Raw genomic sequence first — 27,338 nt, forward strand, 5'->3', positions numbered from 1 at the left:
AAATATAGCCCAATAAGTGTCCATTTACATCATGGGAATGGTTACTGCTTTGAGGTGTAATACATCTTCTTTGTATTTTCCTCCTGGACTAAGAAGTGAAAAAAAATGGTAGAAATAGACAAGCATTTATTTATTTAATTAAACGCTTTCTATTTACCAAATACTGGTTCAACACTGGATGTATAATGGTGGATAAGACAGATGTTCCTTCCCCCATGGAGCCTGCATTCGGTGGGGGAAAGCATAGCAAAGAACTTACGTAAGCAAATGAATTATAGTTTGTAATGAGTGATAAGATGGAAGAAATTAGAGTACATGGTGGGGAATGGAGAAAGTGGCAGGGAAACAACTTCAGGTAAGAAATTGAGGGAAGATCTCTCTGAACTAGGGAAAGGTGAACTGATAGCTGAATGATGAGTCCAGAACCATGTCCATGCATAAACAAGAGTCATTCAAATGTCCTGGGGTAGGGACACACTTAGCATGGTCTGCAGAAAGCCATGGTGGCTGGGGTGGAATGAGCAGAACACTGGTCCTAGCTGAAGTTGGACCAGTTGGCAGGGAATGGACTGGATAAAAGAGTGTCACTTTATTCTCAATGCTGTGGAACCCAGTGGACAGCTTCAAGCCAAGAATGGAATGCTTGGATTGGCGTGGTATTAGCGCTTGTGTTGTAAGCCATGACTTAAAGAAAAAAAGTTTTCAAATTCTGGATATCTATCTGGACAATACTTCCTCACTGGTTTACTGGTCACTTCATTGTCCTCTCCACTGGGTGGCTCCAAAGATTGTCATAAGTATCTGGCTTGGTTAGTCTCCCAAGTAACTGCTTTATGGCAGTCTCCTTAAACAGCTATGTTTAAGATAGGAATAGAGACAAGAGAGTATGAGCAACTGAATAAATAAAAGGGTAAAACACAATCAGCTCTTTGAAACAGACCTGCATTTGATAGACTACATACGATATAAGAATCACTATTTTTTCTATAAAACCGTGTATGCCAAGCCTTTACATGACTAAAAACATTAGGACTGATGAGTAGTTTTATTTTAAGCAGAAGTGACTGTACCGACAAAAGAATGGTTTGTAGAAGATATCTGAGAAGTATTAGGGCAGAACCTGGCAGCCTGCTAATTTAAATGACAGCCTTAACAGTTGCCAGTTTCTGCGTGCTTACTCTGTGCTGCTTAGCACCACGCTAAGTGCATTACTATACATACATTGTCTCATTAAATCTCCCATTAATCATAGCTGATAGGAATGACCATTATCCCCTTTACTAAAATTGGGAAATTGAGACTTTGGACCTTTAAGTGACTTGGCAAACATCTCAGAGATATTAAGAGGTGGAGCTCACATTTGGGTAGAAGGCTGCCTGATTCCAAAGCTCTTTATGCAAGCCAGGACCAAAAAGAGGCTTCCAGAGACATCACTTCTAGTCTCAATCTACTTTATTGCAATCTCAGTTTTCTCAGTGATAAAATGGATATCATTATCTCCTAGGGGAAAGGGGGAGATGATAATAGGGGTCCAATAAATCTGTAGTGCATCTCCAATGCAATGAAGACAATCAAAGTATTTTGGAAACTACCAGATGTTATATAAAAACAATGTATTTTCAATCAGGTGTCTGATTTGTGCCTTAAAAATAATATCCTCTCCCCGAAATGATTCCTTAAAAATTCTCTTTTCTTGTTTTCTAAACTTGGTTGCCTTCTTTTGGAACTTGACCCCAATTCCATTTTAAATGTTCATTTATATCAGCTGATCCTCTCTCAAACAGGTTTTCATAAGGAGCTGGCAATATAAAGTAAGGTTCTACAGAGTTCTGCCACCAACTCATTGTGTGGCTTTTGGCAAATTCCTTCCTCAGGACCCCCATTGCTAAAGGAGAGAGTGGGCCAGTTGAAGTTCAAGGTTATTCCAACCTTGAACATTACTAGGATAGAATGTAGCCCATGGCTGAGGTAATAGAAAGAAGACGAAAGGGGCTAACTCATAATAAAACAAGATAATTACTCTGAAATTTTGTTTGAGTAAATTATGGGGCTCTTGACTATAAGGTGACCACCAACAGCTTCAACAATTTCAGCAGATATTTAAGATGCATTAGACACCATTGTATGAGCTAGTACTAAACAAGGTGACCAAAGCCAAGGTGGTTCTTGCACTCTGTGCAAGTTTACATCTAGATAGATCAAAAAGTGGGAGTCTGAAAAGTATGTTTCAGCCACAGACACATTTTGTTGGACCAACACAGTTTTTAACATTTTTAAAACTTGCCAATGTTTATAAATGATGCGAGATTTCACAGAAGTTCTCGTGTCTCGCTTCTCTTTTAAAATCTGAATATTTGGCAACGCAGAGCTGGTATTTCCACATTGCAGGGAAACGCTGGACTTGAATAGAAGCTGTTCCCACATAACTCCCAGACTAGACCTACACCCTCCGGTGTCTCCCCCCTCACCCTCGCCTCACCACTGCCCACCATCTCACACCCTGGCAATTTCAGTAAGAAACCTATGTGCCAGTTCTCTGATGGCTTAAGTGTGTGTGACTCTAGAGTTAGAGAGAAAACAGTAAGAAGTTATTTCAATCGTGTTGATTATTACAAAGGGGAAGTACAGGGATCTGCCATGGGAGAGAACAAAGAAACTTCCAGTGGGATTGATGTTAAAAATGGGGGCTGGGAGCCAGGAGACCCGGGTCTAGAAAAGGTTCTCTCCATTAATTATGTTACACTGGACAAGTATTTTTCTTCTCTGTTTCAATTTCCCCAGCTGTAAAACGAGGAAATCTGCAAAACCGTAATCGTTACATGATCCTTCATGTCGGGATCTATAAAATTCTCAACCCTCTCTTGGATCTTCGTAGCACCCCTAGGAAGTATTAAAGGAAATCGTGCCTCTCCCCATCTGAGATCTGCAGGCTCCTATCCGCCACCTCCATATCCACCATCCTCGGGGGCGCTGCCCGGGTATCTTGAGTGGGAGATGGGGGAAAGGGGGTCACTTCAGGGGAACCGGGTCTCGGTCGGGGAAGTTGGGTCGCGCTCTGCGTCTCTGCGGCTCCGGATCCTGCCAATGCGCTGCAGGACCCGAGGCCAGCTCGCAGCGCCGCCCTCCCGCCTCGCCCTCCCCCTGGCGGAGCACGGCGCCCGGGACCGCCCGCCCCACCGGCCGTCTGCTCCCCGCCCCTGCCCCGACCCCGGAACCACCCCTCCCGGAGGAGCTGCGAGCTCCGCCTGCGCTCGGACCCCTCAGCAGCTGCAGGTGCCAGCCCGCCCCGCCCCGCGCTCGCGGCCGCTGGAACGCCCAGGCAGGTAGGTGCCTTTCCCTGCTTGTTCCTCGTTTCTCGGAGTTGATCTTTTAGCTCCTGCTCCCCGGGTGGAAGCACCAGTCTGAGCTTCTCGGAAGGCGAAGCGAGAGCCGAGATCTAGGTGAGTGATGGTCTAGATTTTTTCCTTTTAAGTAAACCTGCATACTAAGGGCACTGTTGGGAAGCTAGGAAGTTAAAACGGAAGAGAAAGATAAAGGCAGGCAGGCAGGATGACCCACCACAATCTGATAGGGCTGGGACCATTCCTAGCTTCTTAGCTATTTTGTACCCTACTTTGTCCCCCAGCCTCTGACTCGGGTCCAGATGCGGACAGACGTCAATAAATATTTGCTGGGTGGAGATAAGTACGGGAGGTATTTCTGCTTGTTTCTCTCCTCCAGTCTCAAAACAAGCCAACACTGCCTTTGATGGTTGGCTTCATCTCCACCAGGATTTCCCCCCCACTAAGCTGAAGGATTTGAACGTTTTTACACAAAGTGCCGAGGATTCACACAATGGACTGCTATGCAGCGCTTAAAAAGCAGAAATCAGAGCTGTAGAGATCAGCGTGGCTAGATCACACAAGTATAATGGTAATGATTACAGTAAGACGCAAAATATACCTACTGTATGATGTAATTTAGGTGACTTACTTGAAAAGACATGTCGTGTGTGTAAAATCGTAGAAAGTGGACTGTAAAATGTATACCAGATTCACAACTGTGGCTGTTTTGGGGAAGTATGAAAGGGGAATTAATTTGGCATGAGAATTGAGGTGGAAAAACTATGTACCTACAGTTTTAATACATAAAAATGATGAAGCAAAAGTTGATGAAATATAAACAATACTTAACTGCAAGTGGTTGTAACGGGTCTTTTTCAGGATATTTTCCTTCTTTCTCACATTTCTAAATTTGCCTCAGCTTAAGTAGTTCTGTTTTTCAAATGCAAACAAAATAAATTATGTCTATGCATATGCTGTGACAATAAAACTAGACAGTTCTGTCAGAAGTTACAACTTTCTTGCATCACAACAAAGGTTCTTCCTGAAGAAGACACCTCTTTACTTAGGGAGCCTTAGCTGCCTGGAGCAGCTCACCTGTTGACATCCCCCAAAAGTATAGACCAAAGGTCAAATGTCGTCTGCAGTTAAAAATCTGATAAGTGGCCAGGTCAAGGTAGAATCTGGAAACTCCTTGTGTTCCTGTAAGACACATTGCTGTTTCTCTTATATTTTCTGTTTAGGATGTTCATTTCCATGGGTGGTGACTGTCTGCTTGACATCTCAAAAAGTGGTTATGTAACACTGCAGAGTTAATATCAGGTCAGGAAAGAGGCCTATAGCTCTTCTAGGCCCTATTCAGTGGAAGGGAAAAGATGTGTCTCCACTTGCCTGCCAGAAAAACGTTGATTTCTTTCTGGATATGAGGGAAAGTTACCAATTTGGTTATCCATGAAGGGAGAAAAAGATAAAGACAATTCTAGACTGGACTGAGAGTATTAAGTGCAGTGGAGAAACCACCACCCGATAGTCCAAGCCTCCTGTTCATCCCCCAAACATACACAAAATTTGTTCCCTGTTTACATATTTTCTTCCCGCTAAAGAAAAATCACTGGATCTTTGGTAAACAAAATTGTCTGCACATCAGAATGCAACTCAGAAATATGGCAAATTGTGATAACATTCCTCTTTCTCTTTCTGACTTGACAACTTGCAAGGTCAGTGCTCGGTACATCTTGTGTTGCAGGAAGATGGGCTACTTGAGAAAAGCCTGAGGTGTGAAGAAAAATCTAAGAATGACAGGATTGGGGTGTGGTGTGAAAACTACATGTACTGAGGAGGTTTTACGCACAAAATTAAAGAGAACATAGCCCCAGTCGGTAGTATTAACAACTGCAGCTCCTTCAAATGGATGTTCTCTTTAGGACTGAGCCTCTCTAATGTCATCTGTGGCTCAGCCCTGACGCTATTTCCCACTTATTCTGGACTCTAAATGCAGTAATGCAACACACAGGGCACCTCATTTGCTTCTCCCTAGCCCACAAGGAAACACTAAGGGCATCCCACCTGCTTCTTCCTCATCCTCTTTTCCACTGGGATTAAAAGCCCTTTGTTTTTAGCCCAGAGATACAGTTGAGTTCTATCTTCCTGATCTCCATCATCCCCTCTGAGCTTCCTCCAGACACCTGTTACCTCCTGCCCCTCTCTCCCCTCCCCCATACCATTTAATCACTTGCTTCCTAATTGCTGACTCTGTCTTTGCTCTCCATTTAATGATTCTTTTTAAAGTCCAGAAGGCACTTTGCCAGCAGTTGGCTTTCAGTATGACAAGCCACATTTCCTTAATGAGTCTGCCTTCCAAATGAAGGCTTTACTTACATTTCCCCTAATAGGAAAAGGAGCTTTTCTTCTACATTTGCTAGGGGGCTCCTCTAGTTCCTTTTCAATAACTCATCCTTAGCCCAGGTTCACGTGGGATACTTTTTTGTCAGTTCTCACTCTGATCTGTATTTCCTTCACATGCAAAAACTCCAAGAGGAAATCAACAGGTGTCAAATTTAAAAGAAAATAATATGTGATAAGGAAATACCCACTACTAATAAAATAGCAATAGCGAATATTAATTCTTTGCAAATTATATGCCAGGCGTGGTGCTAGCTGCCTCACACAGATTGTCTCATTAACTATATGCCATGAGCTGTATTTGTCCTGTACGTGAGATTTGCTCAAGCCACATAGCTAAAACGAACTTTTTTTTTTAAGTAATTTTTATTGGAGTATAGTTGCTTTACGTAAAACGAACTTTTAAATATAGTTTTATATAACATCTGGATCTTTACCCTTTTTTGGGTAAATCTGAAGATCTGGCCCCTGGGCCCATGTTTCCACTTAGCAACGATCTTTTCGATCCAAGAGCAGTGACATCTTTTAGATGGAGCCTGGATTCACTAGGTCACCAGTGTCGCCAGCAGGCAGTAATGTCTTCCACCTGGTCCAGCTCAATTAATTGCATTTCCCTCTGGCTCTTGTAGGCATCTGAGCTTGTTATTCCTACAGAAGGCACTGCTGTTTCTCCCATTTAAGAGATGAGAGATTAGGTCATTGAGCCAAAGCCCTTATCAGCATCAGTTTTAGAACCAGAACTCTGGATGCTGCCTCTCCTTACCAGTTTCCAAGAAAGTAAAGTTATTTATGTTTAAAAATGAACAAAGCCATAAATACACAACTTTCAGGGCTTTTTAGCTCTCACATATGTCGTTCAATTTGGGCTCCCTAGCAGCCTGCAATTATCAAGCACTTGTGCTGTGAAAAGACTTTACATATTATCTCATGAAATCACATTTAATTTGTCTTTGAGGTAAGGACCGTTAATGATCTTCAAGTTCAGGGAAAGGAAAAAAAGTAATGTGTTCCATGAAACTCAGCGACTTGCTGGTATGATCAAGCCCAAACTCAGAACTTGTTCCTTTGATGTTGTAGTAACTTCCAGGGTAGGAGGAAAGAGGGGTATGTCTTTTTTTTTTTTTTTTTTTTTTAATTTATTTATTTATTTATTTTTGGCTGTGTTGGGTCTTCGTTTCTGTGTGAGGGCTTTCTCTAGTTGCGGCAAGCGGGGGCTACTCTTCATCACAGTGCGCGGGCCTCTCACTATCGTGGCCTCTCTTGTTGCGGAGCGCAGGCTCAGTAGTTGTGGCTCACGGGCCTAGTTGCTCCGCAGCATGTGGGATCTTCCCAGACCAGGGCTCGAACCCGTGTCCCCTGCATTAGCAGGCAGATTCTCAACCACTGCGCCACCAGGGAAGCCCGGGTATGTCTTTTTATGACTAAAAAAAAATAAGTTGCTGATCACACATCAAAAAAAAGTTTAAAATTAACATATTTTCTCAAAGACATGGAGAGTCACAATAAAATATTTTTTAGTTTATAGTGGTTAAATAAGTATTGCTGACCTCATTTTAAACTTGCCTTCACACTTAGAAAAATATTTTGCTTTCCTCTTTTTTTGTAAGTCCAGGTCCACTTCTGATAAGGCCATGTAGTGGGTACTCCCAGATGCTTGATGTTCTCTGTTTTCTCTGAAATTATTATTTTCAAGAACAAAAAAATTCCACTGCAGGGGCATAGATGAGGTTAATTTTCGGCCATCGTCTATAATCAGGGTACCTAGAGTACACCATATCATAAGGATACCATTTCTTTTTCTCTCCTAGATATCTAGCTAAGGTTTCCGGTCCTCTTTTGAGTGAAGATGAATGTTTCTGCTGGGATAATGTAACTGGAGGATCCGGGTCTGGGCAGACTTGACCATGGGAGCCAACACTTCAAGCAAACCACCGGTGTTTGATGAAAATGATGATGGTGAGAAACGTGCGATAATTGTATATAAACATAGAGTTTGCAAAATTCAAATATAAGCTCCTTGTTTCATAAGTAAACTGTCATGTAAGGCCTTAAAAAAGAAAAAAAAAGGTAGAACTGCAAGGGTAACCTGAGGACCTGGTATGCTAACAGCTGGATTTTTACCTTCCACTTTCCATGGGACCTTGGACAACTTTTTTTTTTTTAATTAGAAAAGCGATATATTAGATTTTTTCAAATTTTTTAAACTTTTTATTTTATATTGGAGTATAGTTGATTAACAGTGTTGTGATCGTTTCAGGTGTGCAGCAAAGTGATTCAGTTATACATGTACGTATAGCTATTCTTTTTCAAATTCTTTTCCCATTTAGGTTGTTACATAATATTGAGCAGAGTTCCCTGTGTTATACAGTAGGTCCTTTTTGGTTATCCCTTTTAAATATAGCAGTGTGTACACGTCAATCCCACACTCCCTAACTGTCCCTTTCCCCCTGGTAACCATAAGTTCGTTCTCTACATCTATGAGTCTGTTTCTGTTTTGTAAATAAGTTCATTTGTATAATTTCTTTTTAGATTCTGCATATAAGTGATATCATACAGCTTTCTTAATCACAACTCTACCAATGCCCTTTGTCCAAAGGGAGCTAAGGGTTGGCATCTGGTGGATAGAAGACCTTGAAACAAAATGATTTATTTGTTCTCTGTGCTGCTCCCTTGACAGTTGAAGTTACCCCTATTGCTAGTTGTTATAGAAAAATTCTTATATTATCAAGTTGCATGTGAATGATGATTGATACTCATAATATTATAGAGTGGAGTCAGGCAAGCAAGTTGGTGCCTTCTGAGCTTCTGATTAGCATGTTCCAGGGTCCTAGCCAAATTCCACAATGCTAGGTCATAGGAAAAAGGATCAGTTTTATTGGAGAAAAGGGAAACTTTACAGCAGCCTTGAAGGCATATACTGTTTAGAGGTTGCCTGGGACAAAGGCGGCCCTGGGTCCTAGCTAGTAAGTTATCCAGGCCCCCCAGAGGCAGCCCTCAGAGTCATTTCCAGGGAGTTCTGCTAAATGGACCACAGAGAAAAAGAACAATGAACTGAAATCCAGGAGATCTGAACACTAGTCCTATTACCAGCTACCTGTGTGCTCAAGAAGTTTATTTACCTTCAATTTCCTCATCAGTCAAGTGAGAGGAGAGGGTAGGAACCTTGAAGGTCTTTTTCAACTCCAAAAGTTTATCATTTTGAGATCCTAAAGGCACTTTGCAAAAATTATGAAGCAGCATCTGAATCATCAAGGAAAGTTTGCTCAAACAGAAACTACAAATAACAGTGGCATAAAGAAGATGGTAGTGTTTTTCTTTCTCACGTAACAATCTAGGCATAAGTAATTCAGGTGAGATGTGGCTGCGAAGGGTTAGGGACTCTGGCTCTGACAAGCTGGCTTCTTTCCTTCCCTTCCCAGCCCTAGAGTGTTACTGTCACCCTCATGCCTCAGGATGGCTCACCACCACATCCACATTCCAGCCAGTGGGAAGGGGAAGAGTGGGGAGACCGAGCCCACTTCTTTTAAGGATATGATCTGCCTCTTGCTTGTCACTTTCACTCACATGCTTCATTACAAAGGAGACTGGGAAATTTAGTTAGTTATCTTGTGTGGCCATGAACCTTCTAAATACAGGGAGTTGTATTTTGTTACAAAAGAAGGGGACAATTAGCTATTTGCCATGGCTGGGGGACAAACAGAAGTCTGCTGCGATCTTAATTTGTGAGACTTTGGTTGGACCCTTTAAAAAACAAATGTCTAACTGATCAGGATGCCTTGTTGCCAGCTATTCACTATCAGTTTAGAGGTGCATCATGACTACCTAGACAAAATATTTTCATAGGAACCCTGAAATTATACAGTTTGAAAATGGTCTTAAGAAAATGTTTTCCCACTCATATCTGTTGCCTTGCTTTGCTTTATCAAGTTGTAAAGTCAAGGATCTAGAAGCCAGGGATGTTACTTGATTCTTCCATCTCTAAAATGGGAAGGTAAGAAGGCTTGGATTTTGTTTGTTTGGTTTACTGTGCTCCCTACAGATTCAAAACTAATGTGCATGAAGCTGGTCCTCAGAGAACAGAGGAGGTAAGAGAGGCCAGCTTCATGCTTGTTACTTGCTAGGGGTATGTATTGTTTTCAGGTATTACCGGCTTCAGTAGTTGTGGCTCGCAGTCTCTAGAGTGCAGGCTCAGTAGCTGTGGCGCACGGGCTTAGTTGCTCTGAGGCATGTGGAATCTTCCCGGACCAGGGCTCATACCCCAGTTCCCTGCATTGGCAGGCGGACTCCCAACCACTGCGCCACCAGGGAAGTCCTGAAAGGAATCGCATTTAATTGCCGTATTAACTTGTTTACAAGATCATTGAGTTTTGGGGAGGAAAAGTATGAAATTCCACTTATTTACTTTTTTTTAATCAGTAAATCCTATAAAGGTGATTTGGCTCCTTTCATAGGTCTGGATTGAGCACAAGGTAAAACTTTATTTGATTGCTGTGAGGCTTCTGACCAAGAAACAACAACAAAAAGCACTGACTAATCCAAGAACATTAATGCCTATATCATTTTTGACCTATTTTTATGTAAATAATCAAATGGGGCCAGAATCTAGGGCACTTAAATGAACCAATTTAATTCTGTTTAATATATTGCTGAAAAGAATCCCAAAATGTGATGGAAAAGTATCTAATATTTCCTTCAAAGTGTTTACTATTCCCAATATATAGATTTGAGGAGAAAATGTGTACCCATTTTCCCAAGTAATATTTCAAGATTCCTTTCTCATGGAAAAAATGTTTTGGTTCACTTTGAAGGTAATTAAGGAATAAGATGTTAGTGGATGTCCCTTGAGATAAGCTGTTCTTGCTGGAATTCATCCTGACACTTTGTGTTTCATGCTGTTCCCTCTGATACTGATCTTGAGATCATTCTGTTAGTTACTTATGTTGATCTTTATTTAGTGAAAACAAAGTATAAGCTTTACAGCTGCTGTGGAAGAGCAGAAGCCTTGCTTATTTAATTACTGTTAAGTGATTTTTTACAAAGTAGACCTCACATGATACTGTTGTTTTCTTTTGTGGCTTAGGGCAAACCCAAGTCCTAGTTACATTTTTTATTGTGGTATAATACATAATAAAGTGTACCATTTTAACGATTTTTAAGTGTACAGTTCAGTGGCATTGAGTATATTCACATTTGGGGGCAACCATCACCACCACCATAGAACTTTTTAATCTTCCCAAACTGAAATTTTGTGCCCATTAAACAGTAACTCCCCATTCCCTCTTCCCCGCAGCCTCTGGCAACCACCATTCTACTCTGTCTCTATGATTTTAACTATTCTAGGTACCTTATATAAGTGGAATCATGTAATATTTGTCCTTTTGTGTCTGGTTTATTTCAGTTTTCAAGGTTCATCCATACTCTAGCATGTATCAGAATTTCATTCCTTTTTAAGGCTGAATAATAGTCTACTGTATGCAGATACCACATTTTGTTTATTCTTTCATTCATCAGTGAACATTAGGTTGTTTCTATCTTTTTTTTTTTTTTTTAAACATCTTTATTGAAGTATAATTGCTTTACAATGGTGTGCTAGCTTCTGCTTTACAACAAAGTGAATCAGTTACACATATACATATGTTGCCATATCTCTTCCCTCTTGCATCTCCCTCCCTCCCACCCTCCCTATCCCACCCCTCTAGGTGGTCACAAAGCACCGAGCTGATCTCCCTGTGCTATGCGGCTGCTTCCCACTAGTTATCTATTTTACATTTGGTAGTGTATATATGTCCATGACACTCTCTCACCCTGTCACATCTCACCCCTCCCCCTCCCCATATCCTCAAGTCCATTCTCTAGTAGGTCTGTGTCTTTATTCCCATCTTGCCACTAGGTTCTTCATGACCTCTTTTTTTTTTTTCCCTTAGATTCCATATATATGTGTTAGCATACTGTATTTGTTTTTCTCTTTCTGACTTACTTCACTCTGTATGACAGACTCTAACTCCATCCACCTCATTACAAACACCTCCATTTCATTTCTTTTTATGGCTGAGTAATATTCCATTGTATATATGTGCCACATCTTCTTTATCCATTCATCCGATGATGGACACCTAGGTTGCTTCCATGTCCTGGCTATTGTAAACAGAGCTGCAATGAATATTTTGGTACATGACTCTTTCTGAATTATGGTTTTCTCAGGGAATATGCCCAGTAGTGGGATTGCTGAGTCATATGGTAGTTCTATTTTTAGTTTTTTAAGGAACCTCCATACTGTTCTCCATAGTGGCTGTATCAATTTACATTCCCACCAACAGTGCAAGAGGGTTCCCTTTTCTCCACACCCTCTCCAGCATTTATTGTTTCTAGATTTTTTGATGATGGCCATTCTGACCGGTGTGAGATGATACCTCATTGTAGTTTTGATTTGCATTTCTCTAATGATTAATGATGTTGAGCATTCTTTCATGTGTCTGTTGGCAATCTGTATCTCTTCTTTGGAGAAATGTCTATTTAGGTCTTCTGCCCATTTTTGGATTGGGTTGTTTGTTTTTTTGTTATTGAGCTGCATGAGCTGCTTGTAAATCTTGGAGATTAATCCTTTGTCCGTTGCTTCATTTGCAAATATTTTCTCCCATTCTGAGGGTTGTCTTTTGGTCTTGTTTATGGTTTCCTTTGCTGTGCAAAAGCTTTTAAGTTTCATTAGGTCCCATTTGTTTATTTGTGTTTTTATTTCCATTTCTCTAGGACCTGGGTCAAAAAGGATCTTGCTGTGACTTATGTCATACAGTGTTCTGCCTATGTTTTCCTCTAAGAGTTTGATAGTGTCTGGCCTTACACTTAGGTCTTTAATCCATTTTGAGTTTATTTTTGTGTATGGTGTTAGGGAGTGTTCTAATTTCATACTTTTACATGTACCTGTCCAATTTTCCCAGCACCACTTATTGAAGAGGCTGTCTTTTCTCTGTTTCTATCTTTTGACTACCATAAATAATGCTGCTGTGAACACGGGTGTACAAGTATCTGTTCAAGTCCCTGTTTTCAACTGGTACATCCTTAGAAGCAGAATTGCTGGATCATATGATAATTCTTCAATTTTTTGAGGAACCACCCAGCACACTGTCTTCCACCTAATTATGTTTTGTGTTTTAGTAGTGGGAGACCACCTGACATAGCAGGCCAGGGCTCTGGTAGTGGAAACCCATACACAGTTTCAAATCTCAGCTGTGCCACAGACTAGCAATCTGTGTATTTCTATGAGAAAAAGCAAAGGGGATATAGCCTGATCAACCATCAAACACTAGAGTCAACTTGACTAATTATAAAGTGTTCTAAAGGGATTTGAAATACAATAGAAAAAAGTCCCCAAATCTGAATAATTACTAGTGAATTAATTTGAAAAAAACCAAACAAACCCTTCTATTGTACAAGTTATCAAACCTCTGTAAGCTCAGTTTCTTCATATATAAAATACAAGTTAATTGGGCATACTTCACTGGGTCATTGTGAGGATAGAATAAAATAACGCAGATAAACCACTTAGCAAGGTGTCTCATATAAAGTAACCACCCAATTAATGCTAGTTATAATATTATTTACCAGTGTCAGAGTCTCTGAGCATGAACTCTTTGAAGTATTTCAACTTCTAAAAGGAACAAAATCGATTACATGCAACTGTGTAGATGCCATAGTTAATAATGACCTATTCACACTTCTATCAACAGAGCTGAATTGCCAGATGGCAGATTGTATGGATTCTGTGAAAACCTATATAAATCCTCTGAAAAGAAGCCAAATTATTAACTTCACAAAAACATAATCCCATCTGTTTTTTTCTGTGATCCCCCCTGGGATGATTGTATTTTCATTTAAGGCAAAATCGAGAACTCATTGGGCTGAAAAATGGATAAACTTACTTTTTCTGATTTAAGCCCAAAGCAGATTATTTAAGTAATCCCATTCGATCAACAGACACAGTGACAGTTGTCCCCCAGACCCAACTATCATGTGGATACTATGAGAAATAATGATACAGAAAAGCATCCTAAGTTTTCTGAAAGAAAAGAAGTACAGATGATACTTGTTTTTAATGTTTATAGCTTGTTCATTATATCTGCTTTATTTCCTCTCTCTGAAGGCAGTGCTTTTTGTTTTGTTTGGGTTTTTTTTTTTTTTCTTTTGCTTGTTTGATTAAAAAATTAACATTTTTAAAGTCCAATCATTGAGGTTTTCAGGCTGATTTAGAGAAATTCTTTAGTACGGGAAAAAGTGGACTTGGTTATAATTCACAGTCTGGGCAACAGAAGAGGATCTTGCAATCATTATAAGTAGTACGTGTTTCCAAGCATATACAAAGAATGTAGAGGTGATAGAGTTGGTTTAGTTAAACCAAGAGACAACTTTCTTCTGGAGTGCTGTAGCTAAGAACAGTTGGCCTTAGGTTAAAATGCCTCTACGAAGAGTACATCAATGCCCTGAGTTTGCAAAGAGAGCTCAATTATTGCATTGTTCTTCAGACTTGCTGAAAATCCAATGTTCCACTTTCATTTGGCAACACTTTTCTCCTAGGACATGTGATCGCTTCCAGTTTTCCTACATCTTTGGTGAGGGAGGCACTGGGTCCTTCAGAAAGTTGGGCCAAAAAAATTGGCCACAGATTTGCAATCCAAAAGAAATGGGAGGTTACTGAATTGATTCCAGCCATGAAGGACTCTGGACTCTTCTTTGTTATTTTAATGTCCATGCATTGCATATTTGTACCCAGTGGGTAGGCAAATGAATTTCAGACTTTCCCCTCTCAAACTTGAGTTATGTTGTCTGATATTATTTACTATTTTTTTGTTAAAATGATTGGGAAAGTAAAATGAAAATTTCCCTAGTAAGAATTGGCTTCTTTTTGGTTTTTAATTTATTTGTTTTATTTATTTATTTTTGGCTGCGTTGGGTCTCCGTTGCTACACGCGGGCTTTCTTTAGTTGCAGAGAGGGGATACTCTTCGTTGCGGTGCGCGGGCTTCTCATTGTGGTGGCCTCTCCTGTTGCAGAGCACGGGCTCTAGGTGCGCGGGCTTCAGTAGTTGTGGCTTGCAGGCTCTAGAGCGCAGGCTCAGTTGTTGTGGCACATGGGCTTAGTTGCTCCGCAGCATGTGGGATCTTCCCGGCCCAGAGCTTGAACCTATATCCCCTGCATTGGCAGGCGGATTCTTAACCACTGCGCCACCGGGGAAACACGAGAATCAGCTTCTTAAAACCATTATGTTATCTTGGACGGTCTAATATTTAGTTAAGGTGTTTGTCATAAATAATCTCAGATCCACTAGTTTATAGCAACAAACACTTTAACCTTGGGAGGGTTTTAATTTCCCCTATCCCAAGGGATTGGAGTAATCTGGGAGAAACAGACTAGACGGCCAAGAAAACAGACATCAAAGACGGAGCTAGGGCTTCCGATTTGCATGTTTCCTGATACATGTTTAGGAGAATCTACTCAAACAAATCTAGGAAACTTACATCCTGCCCTTGGAGATTCACAATGCTTATTAGCATAATAAAGGCTCTGAAATGTGCAACAATATTGAAATCTCCGGTACTCTGATATTTTTCAAACTTATTTCAAGATTAAATCAGTTTTGTGGAAAACCTTTTAATACCTTGTGGCAAATAATTCTCTGTGGATCTCAATTTGGGAAACAAAAGGTCATGATCAGGAACACTCTTTTTTGACTGGAAACATCATTTGTTCCCATTTATCCCCCCCTTCCTCCCCTCCCTGGCTTAATAGCTACAGTTTATGATTTGCAGAATCTCTACAGCTGAAGAGCGATTATGTTTTTCTCTAAGGTCTCCTCACCACAACTTTTTCAGGCAACACAATTCATGTTTACTCAGGTTAATGAGTAAAACACAAGGTAGCTCTGTTTAATGGTGGGATGCTTCTACTCCAAGTGGGAATTAGATCGGGAGATAATTCACTTCTTTATTGTTCTTTACATAAAGAACATTTTAGTTCAAAGAGTGTCTTATGAACAGATTATGGTGATGTATTTGCCAATTATTAAACACTCATGCTATACTAACTTTTTATCCTATCCAAAGCTATAGACATTTTTTTCATTTTCATCTTGAAACTAACCTAGGTTGAAAAACGAAATCTGTAAGCTGGCTTCAATATTCAGCAACTACTTCAATGAGAATGGGACTGAAGGCCTTCAGAGAATCTGACTTCTGCTTTGTGGCCTTGCCAGTGTAAACTTAATTACAGTGACCAGCGTTACCCATCACTTTACCAATTTAGGTCCTATGAATTATATGAGGATTTCAACTATGCATTGCTATGGGATCATTTGTGGAAATTTTATTTGGAGACACACATACACAATGCCAATGATGGAATTATATTCCTGGTAAAATAGGACACTGAGCACAATTTATATGGTTGAAAGGACTGAGAAACCTATGGGTATAGATTTTGAATTCAAAAGACTGGCAGAAGCTTTATTTTTTTTTTCTCCTGAACTATTTCTTCTTTCCTTCCTGGAGGCATATTTACAGTACAATAAGTAATATTAACCTTGTTTTACACTTGAGTAACCTATGTTTTTTGTTATTTCTGAGAACAGTTGAATGTAGGGGTTGGCATGCTTTTTCTGTGATGGGCCAGATAGTAAATATTTTATGTTCTGCTGTTCAGACAGTCTCTGTCACAACGACTCAACTCTGCTGCTGCAGCATGAAGGCAGCCAGAGATAATGTGGAAACTAACGAACATGGCTCTATTCCACTAACAGTTTATTTGTGGACACTGAAATTTGAATTTCACATCATTTTCACTTGTCACAAAATATTTTTATTTTCCAAGCATTTAGAAATATGAAAGCCATTCCTAGCTTATGAGCCATATAAAAATATGTGGTGGGTTGGATCTGGCCCGTGCGCCATACTGTACTAACCTTTGCTCTAAAGCATCCTGCAGACATTTATTTACATGTGCCAGGGGCTCCTCTGATATCCATTCATAACCCTGTAGCTGTAACTGAGGGACTGGGCAAGGAGACTGACATCTGTTCTCTATAGATGCTTAACAAAGGCAGTCTTCACCAACTCTCTTTTGGTTCATTAGTCTGAGTCAGTGGAAGTACGTGGACTGAGAAATCTACTGTTTTAGAGAATAAAATGTATTATTTTTGTGATATATATTATTTGGTAACCACATACACTGGATTCAGTTAAATGGGTACAACCTAGAATTCATTTGAAATATCATTAGATAGAGTTTATTTCCTACTGGGGCATTTATTTAGTCAACTGAGAGGCATCCAACAGTTGGGGGTATTAATCCCCCATCCTGCCCCACTGTTCTACTTCCTGATTTGTTCTAAAGAAATAGCCAGTGTAATTCTGACTTCTGAGCAAATTCATGAACTGGGGTCCAGAGAGCAGAAAAAGAAGCTGTTGGTGCCCACTGCTTGGTCTTGGCACCAGTAATGGGTGTCGGTAAAGCCGAGACTCCCTGGGGCACCGCGTTTCCTAAAAGGGAAGTGTTGACTGTGCAAGCAGATGCCTCAACTGGCCTTGGAAGCTCCTTCCCTGGAGAAGTTTCAAATATATCCTTAAACGACCTGCCAAGCTCCACATGTATTAGTGGTAACGATTTGCTGCCAACCGTTTGGTATGATAAAGGGCTAGTGAGCCAGCTAAGTAATTTTTTAATCAGTGAATCACCAGTGAAATGTTCTGGAGTGGACCTTCAACCTTAACTAGCATCATGGTGTCAGAGTTACAGGTTAAATCAGTAGCTTCCAGATACCCTCTGTGGACAAATGAAACATTTTTCTTAGTTTGTGGAGAAAGGTGAAAAACAAGGGCAATGTAGTTTCTCATAAAGCTAACTCTATTAAAAATTTTACTTTTTTTTTTTAACATCTTTATTGGAGTATAATTGCTTTACAATGGTGTGTTAGTTTCTGCGGTATAACAAAGTGAATCAGCTATACATATACATATATCCCCATATCTCCATTCTCTTGTGTCTCCCTCCCATCCTCCCTATCCCACCCCTCTAGGTGGTCACAAAGCACCGAGCTGACCTCGCTGTGCTATGCACCTGCTTCCCACTAGCTATCTATTTTACATTTGGTAGTGTATATATGTCCATGGCACTCTATCACTTCGTCCCAGCTTACCCTTCCCCCTCCCCGTCCTCAAGTCCATTCTCTATGTCTGCATCTTTATTCCTGTCCTGCCCCTAGGTTCTTCATAACCTTTTTTTTTTTTTCCACATTCCATATATATGTGTTAGCATACTATATTTGTTTTTCTCTTTCTGACTTACTTCACTCTGTATGACAGACCCTAGGTCCATCCACCTCACTGCAAATAACTCAATTTCATTTCTTTTTATGGCTGAGTAATATTCCATTGTATATATGTGCCACATCTTCTTTATCCATTCATCTCTTGATGGACACTTAGGTTGCTTCCATGTCCTGGCTATTGTAACTAGAGCTGCAATGAACATTGTGGTACATGACTCTTTTTGAATTATGGTTTTTTCAGGGTCTATGCCCAGTAGTGGGATTGCTGGGTCATATGGTAGTTCTATTTTTAGTTTTTTAAGGAACCTCCATACTGTTCTCCATAGTGGCTGTATCAATTTACATTCTCACCAACAGTGCAAGAGGGTTCCCTTTTCTCCACACTCTCTCCAGCATTTGTTGTTTGTAGATTTTTTGATGATAGCCATTCTGACTGGTGTGAGGTGATACCTCATTGTAGTTTTGATTTGCATTTCTCTAATGATTAGTGATGTTGAGCATTCTTTCATGTGTTTGTTGGCAATCTGTATATCTTCTTTGGAGAAATGTCTATTTAGGTCTTCTGCCCATTTTTAGATGGGGTTGTTTTTTTGATATTGAGCTGGAGCTGCTTGTAAATTTTGGAGGTTCATCCTTTGTCAGTTGCTTCATTTGCAAATATTTTCTCCCATTCTGAGGGTTATCTTTTCGTCTTGTTTATGGTTTCCTTTGCTGTGCAAAAGCTTTTAAGTTTCATTAAGTCCCATTTGTTTCTAGATATTTTTTGATTTCCTCTTTGATTTCTTCAGTGATTTCTTGGTTATTAAGTAGTGTATTGTTTAGCTTCCATGTGTTTATATTTTTTACAGATTTTTTCCCTGTAATTGATATCTAGTCTCATAGCATTGTGGTCGCAAAAGATACTTGATATGATTTCAATTTTCTTAAATTTACCAAGGCTTGATTTGTGACCCAAGATATGATCTATCCTGGAGGATGTTCCATGAGCACTTAAGAAAGTGTATTCTGTTGTTTCTGGATGGAATGTCCTATAAATATCAATTAAGTTTATCTTGTTTAACATATCATTTAAAGCTTGTGTTTCCTTATTTATTTTCATTTAGGATGATCTGTCCATTTGTGAAAGTGGGGTGTTAAAGTCTCCTACTATTATTGTGTTACTGTCGTTTTCCCCTTTTATGGCTGTTAGCATTTGCCTTATGTATTGAGGTGCTCCTATGTTGGGTGCATAAATATTTACAATTGTAATATCTTCTTCTTGGACTGATCCCTTGATCATTATGTAGTGTCCTTCTTTGTCTCTTGTAATAGTCTTTGTTTTAAAGTCTATTTTCTCTGACACGAGAATTGCTACTCCAGCTTTCTTTTGATTTACATTTGCATGGAATATCTTTTTCCATCCCCTCACTTTCAGTCTGTATGTGTCCCTAGGTCTGAAGTGGGTCTCTTGTAGACAGCATATATACAGGTCTTGTTTTTGTATCCATTCAGCCAGTCTATGTCTTTTGGTTGGAGCATTTAATCCATTTACATTTAAGGTAATTATCACTATGTATGTTCCTATTACCATTTTCTTAATTGTTTTGGGTTTGTTATTGTAGGTCTTTTCCTTCTCTTGTGTTTCCTGCCTAGAGAAGTTCCTTTAGCATTTGTTGTAAAGCTGTTTTGGTGGTGAATTCTCTTAGCTTTTGCTTGTCTGTAAAGGTTTTAATTTCTCCATCAAATCTGAATGAGATCCTTGCTGGGTAGAGTAATCTTGGTTGTAGCTTTTTCCCTTTCATCCCTTTAAATATGTCCTGCCACTCCCTTCTGGCTTGCAGAGTTTCTGCTGAAAGATCAGCTGTTAACCTTATGGGCATTCCCTTGTATGCTATTTTTCCCTTGCAGCTTTTAATATTTTTTCTTTGTATTTAATTTTTGATAGTTTGATTAGTATGTGTCTTGGCATGTTTCTCCTTGGATTTATCCTGTATGGGACTCTCTGCACTTCCTGCACTTGACTATTTCCATTCCCATATTAGGGAAGTTTTCAACTATCATATCTTCAAATATTTTCTCAGGCCCTTTCTTTTTCTCTTCTTCTTCTCGGACCCCTATAATTCGAATGTTGGTGTGTTTAATGTTGTCCCAGAGGTCTCTGAGACTGTCCTCAATTCTTTTCATTCTTTTTTCTTTATTCTGCTCTGCATTAGTTATTTCCACTATTTTATTTTCCAGGCCACTTATCCGTTCTTCTGCCTCAGTTATTCTGCTATTGATTCCTTCTAGAGAGTTTTTAATTTCATTTATTGTGTTGTTCATCATTGTTTGTTTGCTCTTTAGTTCTTCTAGGTCCTTGTTAAACATTTCTTGTATTTTCTCCATTCTATTTCCAAGATTTTGGATCATCTTTACTATCATTACTCTGAGTTCTTTTTCAGGTAGACTGCCTCGTTCCTCTTAATTTGTTTGGTCTGGTGGGTTTTCACCTTGCTCCTTCATCTGCTGTGTGTTTCTCTGTCTTCTCATTTTGCTTAACTTACTGTGTTTGGTGTCTCGTTTTCGCAGGCTGCAGGTTCGTAGTTCCCGTTGTTTTTGGTGTCTGCCCCCAGTGGCTAAGGTTGGTTCAGTGCGTTGTGTAGGTTTCCTGGTGGAGGAGACTGGTGCCTGTGTTTTGGTGGATGAGGCTGGATCTTGTCTTTCTGGTGAGCAGGACTGCATCTCGTGGTGTGTTTTGGGGTGTCTGTGACCTTATTATGATTTTAGGCAGCCTCTCTGTTAATGGGTGGTGTTTGTGTTCCTGTCTTGCTAGTTGTTTGGCATAGGGTGTCCAGCATTGTAGCTTGCTGGTTGTTGCGTGGAGCTGGGTCTTAGCACTGAGATGGAGATGTGTGGGAGAGCTTTCACCATTTGTTATTACGTGGAGCCAGGAGGTCTCTGGTGGACCAATGTTCTGAACTCGGTCTGCCACCTCAGAGGCACAGGCCTGACACCCAGCCAGAGCACCAAGACCCTGTCAGCCACACGGCTCAGAAGAAAAGGGAGAAAGAGAGAAAGAGAGAAAGAGAGAAAGAAAATAACGTTATTAAAATAAAAAGTAAAAAATAATTACTAAAAATAAAAAAATTAAAATGTAATAAAAAAATAAGAAAGAAGAGAGCAACCAAGCCGAAAAACAAATCCCCCAATGATAACAGGTGCTAAAAACTATACTAAAAAAAAAAAAAAAAAAAGGATAGACAAAACCCTGGGACAAACGGTAAAAGCAAAGCTATACAGACAAAATCACACAGAGAAACATACACACACACACTCACAAAAAGAGGAAAAGGAAAAAAATAGTATATCTATATATAAAAAAGAGAAGGAGGAAGACAGCAACCAAATCAATAAACAAATCTACCAATGATAATAAACTCTAAATACTAAACTAAGATGAACATAAAAGCAGAAACAAATTAGTTGCAGAAAGCAAACCCCAAGTCTACAGTTGCTCCCAGAGTCCACTGCCTCCATTTAGGGATGATTCGTTGTCTATTCAGGTATACCAGAGATTCAGGGTACATCAAGTTGATTGTGGAGATTTAATCCGCTGCTCCTGAGGCTGCTGGGAGAAATTTCCCTTTTTCTTCTTTGTTCGCACAGCCGCCGGGGTTCAGCTTTGGATTTGGCCACGTCTCTGCGTGTAGGTCACCTGAGGGCATATGTTCCCTGCCAGGAGAGGACGGGGTTAAAGAAGCAGCTGATCAGGGAGCTCTGGCTCACTCAGGCCGGGGGGGGGGGGGGGGGGGGAGGGAGGGGTACGGATGCGGGGCGAGCCTGCGGGGCGAGCCTGCGGCGGTGGAGGCCGGCATGGTGTTGCAATAGCCTGAGGCGCGCCGTGCGTTCTCCCAGCGAAGTTGTCCCTGGATCACGGGACCCTGGCAGTGGCAGGCTGCACAGGCTCCCGGGAGGGGAGGTGTGGATAGTGACCTGTGCTCGCACACAGGCTTCTTGGTGGCAGCAGCAGCAGCCTTAGCGTCTCATGCCCGTCTCTGGGGTCCGCGCTGATAGCCGCGGCTTGCGCCCATCTCTGGAGCTCCTTTAAGCGGCACTCTGAATCCCCTCTCCTTGAGCACCCCAAAACAATTGTCTCTTGCCTCTTAGGCAGCTGCAGACTTTTTCCCGGACTCCCTCCCGGCTAGCTGTGGTGCGCTAGCCCCTTCAGGCTGTGTTCATGCCGCCAACCCCAGTCCTCTCCCTGGGGTCTGACCTCCGAAGCCCGAGCCTCAGCTCCCAGCCCCCACCCGCCCTGGCGAGTGAGCAAACAAGCCTCTCGGGCTGGTGAGTGCTGGTCAGCACCGATCCTCTGTGCGGGAATCTCTCCGCTTTGCTCTCTGCACCCCTGTTGCTGCGCTCTCCTCCGTGGCTCTGAAGCTTCCCCCCCTGCCACCCGCAGTCTCTGCCACTGAAGGGTCTTCCCAGTGTGTGGAAACTTTTCCTCCTTCACAGCTCCCTCCCAGAGGTGCAGGTCCCGTCCCTATTTTTTTGTCTCTGTTTTTTCTTTTTTCTTTTGCCCTACCTAGGTAACGTGGGGAGTTTCTTGCCTTTTGGGAGGTCTGAGGTCTGAGGTCTTCTGCCAGCGTTCAGTAGGTGTTCTGTAGGGGTTGTTCCACATGTAGATGTATTTCTGATGTATTTGTGGGGAGGAAGGTGATCTCCACGTCTTACTCCCCTGCCATCTTGAAGGTCTCCAACCAAAAATTTTAATTTTAAGATTACCTTTTTTCTTGTTGTGTATGTGTCTAGTATTTAAGGATTGTGGAAATAGAATTTTTTCCACAATGAGAACTTAGAGAAGTCATTTGTCTGTCTGATCCCCGGTTTTCTCATATGTAAATGGGGGTTATTAATAGTATCTGCTTCAAATATTTTTGGTGGAAATAAAGAGAGATTACCCATAAAAAGTGTTTAGCATACTGCCTGGCACATAGTAATTGCTCAATAAGTTATCACTACTGTTATCATAATCACAATTTTTAATGCTCTTACTTGGCAAATAAAAAATAAAAGCTGGGCTTCCCTGTGGTGCAATGGTTAAGAATCTGCCTGCCAATGCAGGGGACACGGGTTCAAGCCCTGGTCCGGGAAGATGCCACATGCTGCGGAGCAACTAAGCCCGTGCGCCACAACTACTGAAGCCTGCATGCCTAGAGCCCGTGCTCCACAACAAGAGAAGCAACCGCACCGTGCACCGCAATGAAGAGTAGCCTGCACTCACCTCAACTAAAGAAAGCCCGCGTGCAGCAACGAAGACCCAACACCGCCAAAAAATAAATAAAATTTAAAAATAATAAAATAAAATATAAAAGCTACCCAATATTGGTTTTCCTTTTCTCCCCCAGTTTTTGTTTGCTTTTTGTTTTTGAGGTAGATGGGATTTTCTGATCTGTAAAATCCAAAAATATAATTGTAATTTTTAAGAAGTTCTATGTAGTTAACATTTAAGTATCTAAGATAAAAAAGAAAGAGGTGACCTTTTTTAATTAGGACAATCATATTCATTTGAGGTGAAAGATGGTGCTCCCTGGGCTAACAGAGTGGCAATGGAGATGGAAAGCTGAGAGTTTATTCAACATGTACTTTCAATATAAAATAATTGAGAGTCACTGATGGTTTGAAGGTGGACTAAGAGGGAAAGAACAAAATCAAGAATGAATTCTAGGCTTTTGCTTGAGAAGGCAAGTAGATGACAGTGACAGTTTGCTGAGATGCAGAAGAAGGGGGGCTGAAGGGTTGCAGACATGTTTAGACATAGTTAAGAGTTCTTGGTTGGATGCATAAAATGACTGTGCATAAAATGGTGATGTCAGGTAGGAGGCTGAGATCTCAAGGCCAGAGATGAGTGGAAAAGTCTGGGTCAGAGAAACAAAGATGTGGTTTTTAATTTTATGGGGAGGGATGAGTCTGCCTTGGGAGGGTAAGGAGAAACAGAGGAGGAGAACCCCCGTATTTAGAAGTCAGGCAGAGGAAAGCAATCAGCTAAGGAAATTGAGAAGGAACAGCCTGTGAGACATGAAAAGCATTTGTCGTGAAATGTAAGAGAGAAGACTTCTTCAAGAAGGAGGAAGTAGTCTCTTGTGCTGAACATTCCTGGGTGGTTGAGTAAAGTGAAAAGTATCTGTGGGATTAGGCAATCAGCAGGATATAGGTGATACTGACAAAAGCAGTTCAGGTGGGGATATGGGGGCAAGAGCCAGAGTCTGGGGAATTAGGAGTGTTTGGGAGGGGAGGACGTGGACACGGCCAGTACAGTAAACCCTTTCAAGAAGTTTACTCTAAAGGGAAGCAGAGAAATGGGTCAAGAGCTGAAGCTGAGTATGATGTTAAGGGAGGGTTGTTTTTTTTTTTATAAAGAGGAGATGGTAGAGCAAGTCTTAGCTGATGATTTCTTCCCTTTATATTGGTCAATTCCTGTGAAATGCTGTGACCAGGAACCAGGGCTGGCTTCATCCACATGAGACCAGTGCAGGCACACAGTGCCTTGTGTTCACAAGGGCCCCACACGTGGGCTTCACTGCCTCCAGCTGCTGTCTCTAAATTCTTACTAATTTTATCTTAGAATTTATGTTTGTGAGGTCTGATGGGGCAGTGGATCACCTGCCAGGAGCTTGGACCTTTGCCTCATAGTCTGTCCCCTCCCTAGGAAGCCTTCTAAGTCAGTTACCTAGACCCTCCTACCCTCCACCTACAACAAAGATGTGGGTGCTGATGAGGGGGATGTTTGGGGGTGAGCACCCCCATGACATACTCAGATGGGGCATGGTGGTGGCTGTCATTGCCTCAGGCTGGCAGTTTGGTAGGTGGCCAGCTGGGCACTGTCTCTTGGGATCTCACTCACCACCTTCCCATCCAGATACTGAGTATGTCATGGACTTCGATTTGGAATCAAGTGATGTAAAGATGTACTCAGCACCCAGTAACGTTCTTGTTAGGAGTGGCAGCAGAGACCAACTACCAAAATGCACTTTATCATCAGATCAGCCTGCAATTTAAACATAGCAGGACTGAGGCGTAGGAAGGTTAAACCACTGAAATCGGATAGCCACATGGCTACATCCTGAATCTTGATGTAAATGAATCTCATTTATTTCAGTTATAGATATCCTCCCACGATGGCCAACCAGAATGAATTTATAAAATTAAACAAACCTAGGGGATTGCTTTTGAATAAGAATACATCAGACACTCATTACGTGCCTACCGGTGCATCCTGCTGTCGGAGAGCTGAGTCATTTCATTTCACAGTGGCATTCATCTTCACGTCTGCTATCACTCACACACGTATCCCTTCAGTGTTCTTGCTGAAGTGTTACGGGTTCAATATATAACACCTCTTCTTCCCTGGAGTTAATTACGCAGTTCATCACTACTCTTGGGCTTTACTTGTCTTCCTCTATTCATTTTGATTCCAAGGACAACAATTTCAGTGACCTCCATCCATGTCTTTCATTTCACCGTCCTGATCATCATCACTCACTCACTCTCCAACCTTTTTTAGATCAACTTAATTGTATGATACCTTGTAGAATAATTTTGATTTACTTTGATAAAATATTAAAGTCATTGTCACTTTGATAACTTCATTTTGTGTCCAGGGTATAACATACCAGGAAAAATGTTCTAAACTAAGGCTTGATTGAAGCATTAAAAAGAATTTCTGTTGAAGACTCACGTTCCTAATTGGTAACTAGAATTGACTTGCTTGCTTTCCTCAGTGCGTTTCCACTGAAAACTATGGAGTCTAGGAGTCTGAAGTCAAGGTGTTGGCAGGGTCATGCCCCCTCTGGATTCTCTAGGGGAGGCTTCTCCCTTGCCTCTTCCAGCTTCTGGTGGCCCCCGGAGTTCTTTGGCTTGTGGCAGCATCACTGTAGTCTCTGACTCTGTCTTCATATGGTCTGTGTCTGTGTGCAGGCTTCTCTCTTCTTACAAGGGTACCAGTCATATTGGTTTAGGGGCCTAGCCTACCTTACTCTGGTACAACCTCATCTTAACTAATTACATCTGCAACAACGTCATTCCCAAATAAGATCACATTCTTTGGTACTAGCGGTTGTGACTCCTATGTATCTTTTTTGGGGGGACACTCAACTCATAACCTATACCCTTAGTTTGATTGCTAACTCCAGCCATTACTAGCTCTATGACCTTGAGCAAGTTACCTACTCTCTTCTCAATGTTTTACTTGTGTTTTGGGGCTAATAAGAATTATATGGGGGCTTCCCTGGTGGCGCAGTGGTTGCGAATCTGCCTGCCAATGCAGGGGACACGGGTTCGAGCCCTGGTCTGGGAAGATCCCACATGCCACGGAGCAACTAGGCCCGTGAGCCACAACTACTGAGCCTGCGCGTCTGGAGCCTGTGCTCCGCAACAAGAGAGGCCGCGATGGTGAGAGGCCCGCGCACCGCGATGAAGAGTGGCCCCCGCTTGCCACAACTAGAGGAAGCCCTCGCACAGAAACAAAGACCCAACACAGCCAAAAATAAATAAATAAATAAAAATAAAGGAATTCCTTTAAAAAAAAAAAAGAATTATATGAAATAATGCAAGGGAAATGCCTAGCACAGTGCTTCATATAGTAAGTGTTTGAAAGTGCTATCAGATTACCATTTGATTTGTGAACGGGGCTTATACTTAGGGTTTTATGTTAGGATTCTGGTTTAGAGGTAGTATATGTCTCACTTAGAAGACATCTATTAATTGTTAACATGGGATCTATAAATAGGATTCTGAGGAACCCTGTGATTTGTACCAAGACTAGTTTGTATGCTTGTGTTCTTTATTCTCCCTGGAAAAAGAGTCCACGTATTCACCCAAGGAGTCCATGCCACCCCCTGAAGTTTAAGACTGTGCTTGTACTCATATTTAGCAATTCATGGTGAGGTTATAGGGAACCTTCAATACAGAAAACTTAGAGCTGAGTCAGAGAGACAGGTGGATGTCAGGTGGAATAAGAGAAACCAGTGCTCCCAGGCGTGCATCTCAACACGGGGTACTTTGCTTAGGTTATCTCGCTTTATCCTCTTCACAAATTATGAGGAACATATCAGCCACGCTGATTTCCAGAGCAAGGAGTGGAGACTCTGCAAGGTTAGAAAGTCTGCCCAGTTCACATGCTAGGAAGAGGCAGAGCAAGAACCCTCACCCACTTCTGGCTGCCTCCAGCCCAAGGAGACAGCTTTGTGCTGCACAGTATTTGCTCATCCTCTTCTAATTTGACTCTTAAAGTAATCCTCAGATAAATAAGAAAGCGATTATTATCCCTTATTTGGATGAAAATACAAG

The 27,338-nt window shown here is 41.3% G+C and overlaps 2 protein-coding genes across 6 annotated transcripts in view; one reads left to right on the plus strand and one right to left on the minus strand.

The window, feature by feature from the left end:
• PPP2R2B (protein phosphatase 2 regulatory subunit Bbeta) overlaps positions 1-27,338 on the minus strand; it is a 685,183-nt gene that overhangs the window by 565,618 nt on the left and 92,227 nt on the right. The window lies entirely within an intron of this gene.
• Positions 3,210-27,338, plus strand: part of STK32A (serine/threonine kinase 32A) — a 127,109-nt gene continuing 102,980 nt past the window's right edge. For 3 of the 4 annotated variants that reach the window (XM_061189804.1, XM_061189807.1, XM_061189806.1), the window contains exons 1-2: positions 3,330-3,440; positions 7,532-7,679. In XM_061189804.1, coding sequence (XP_061045787.1) covers positions 7,628-7,679 — 52 coding nt within the window. In that variant the 5' untranslated portion in view covers positions 3,330-3,440; positions 7,532-7,627. The other variant, XM_061189805.1, reaches the window with a different exon arrangement.

This window comes from Eubalaena glacialis, chromosome 4 (assembly GCF_028564815.1).
Source record: "Eubalaena glacialis isolate mEubGla1 chromosome 4, mEubGla1.1.hap2.+ XY, whole genome shotgun sequence".
NCBI lineage: Eukaryota > Metazoa > Chordata > Mammalia > Artiodactyla > Balaenidae > Eubalaena > Eubalaena glacialis.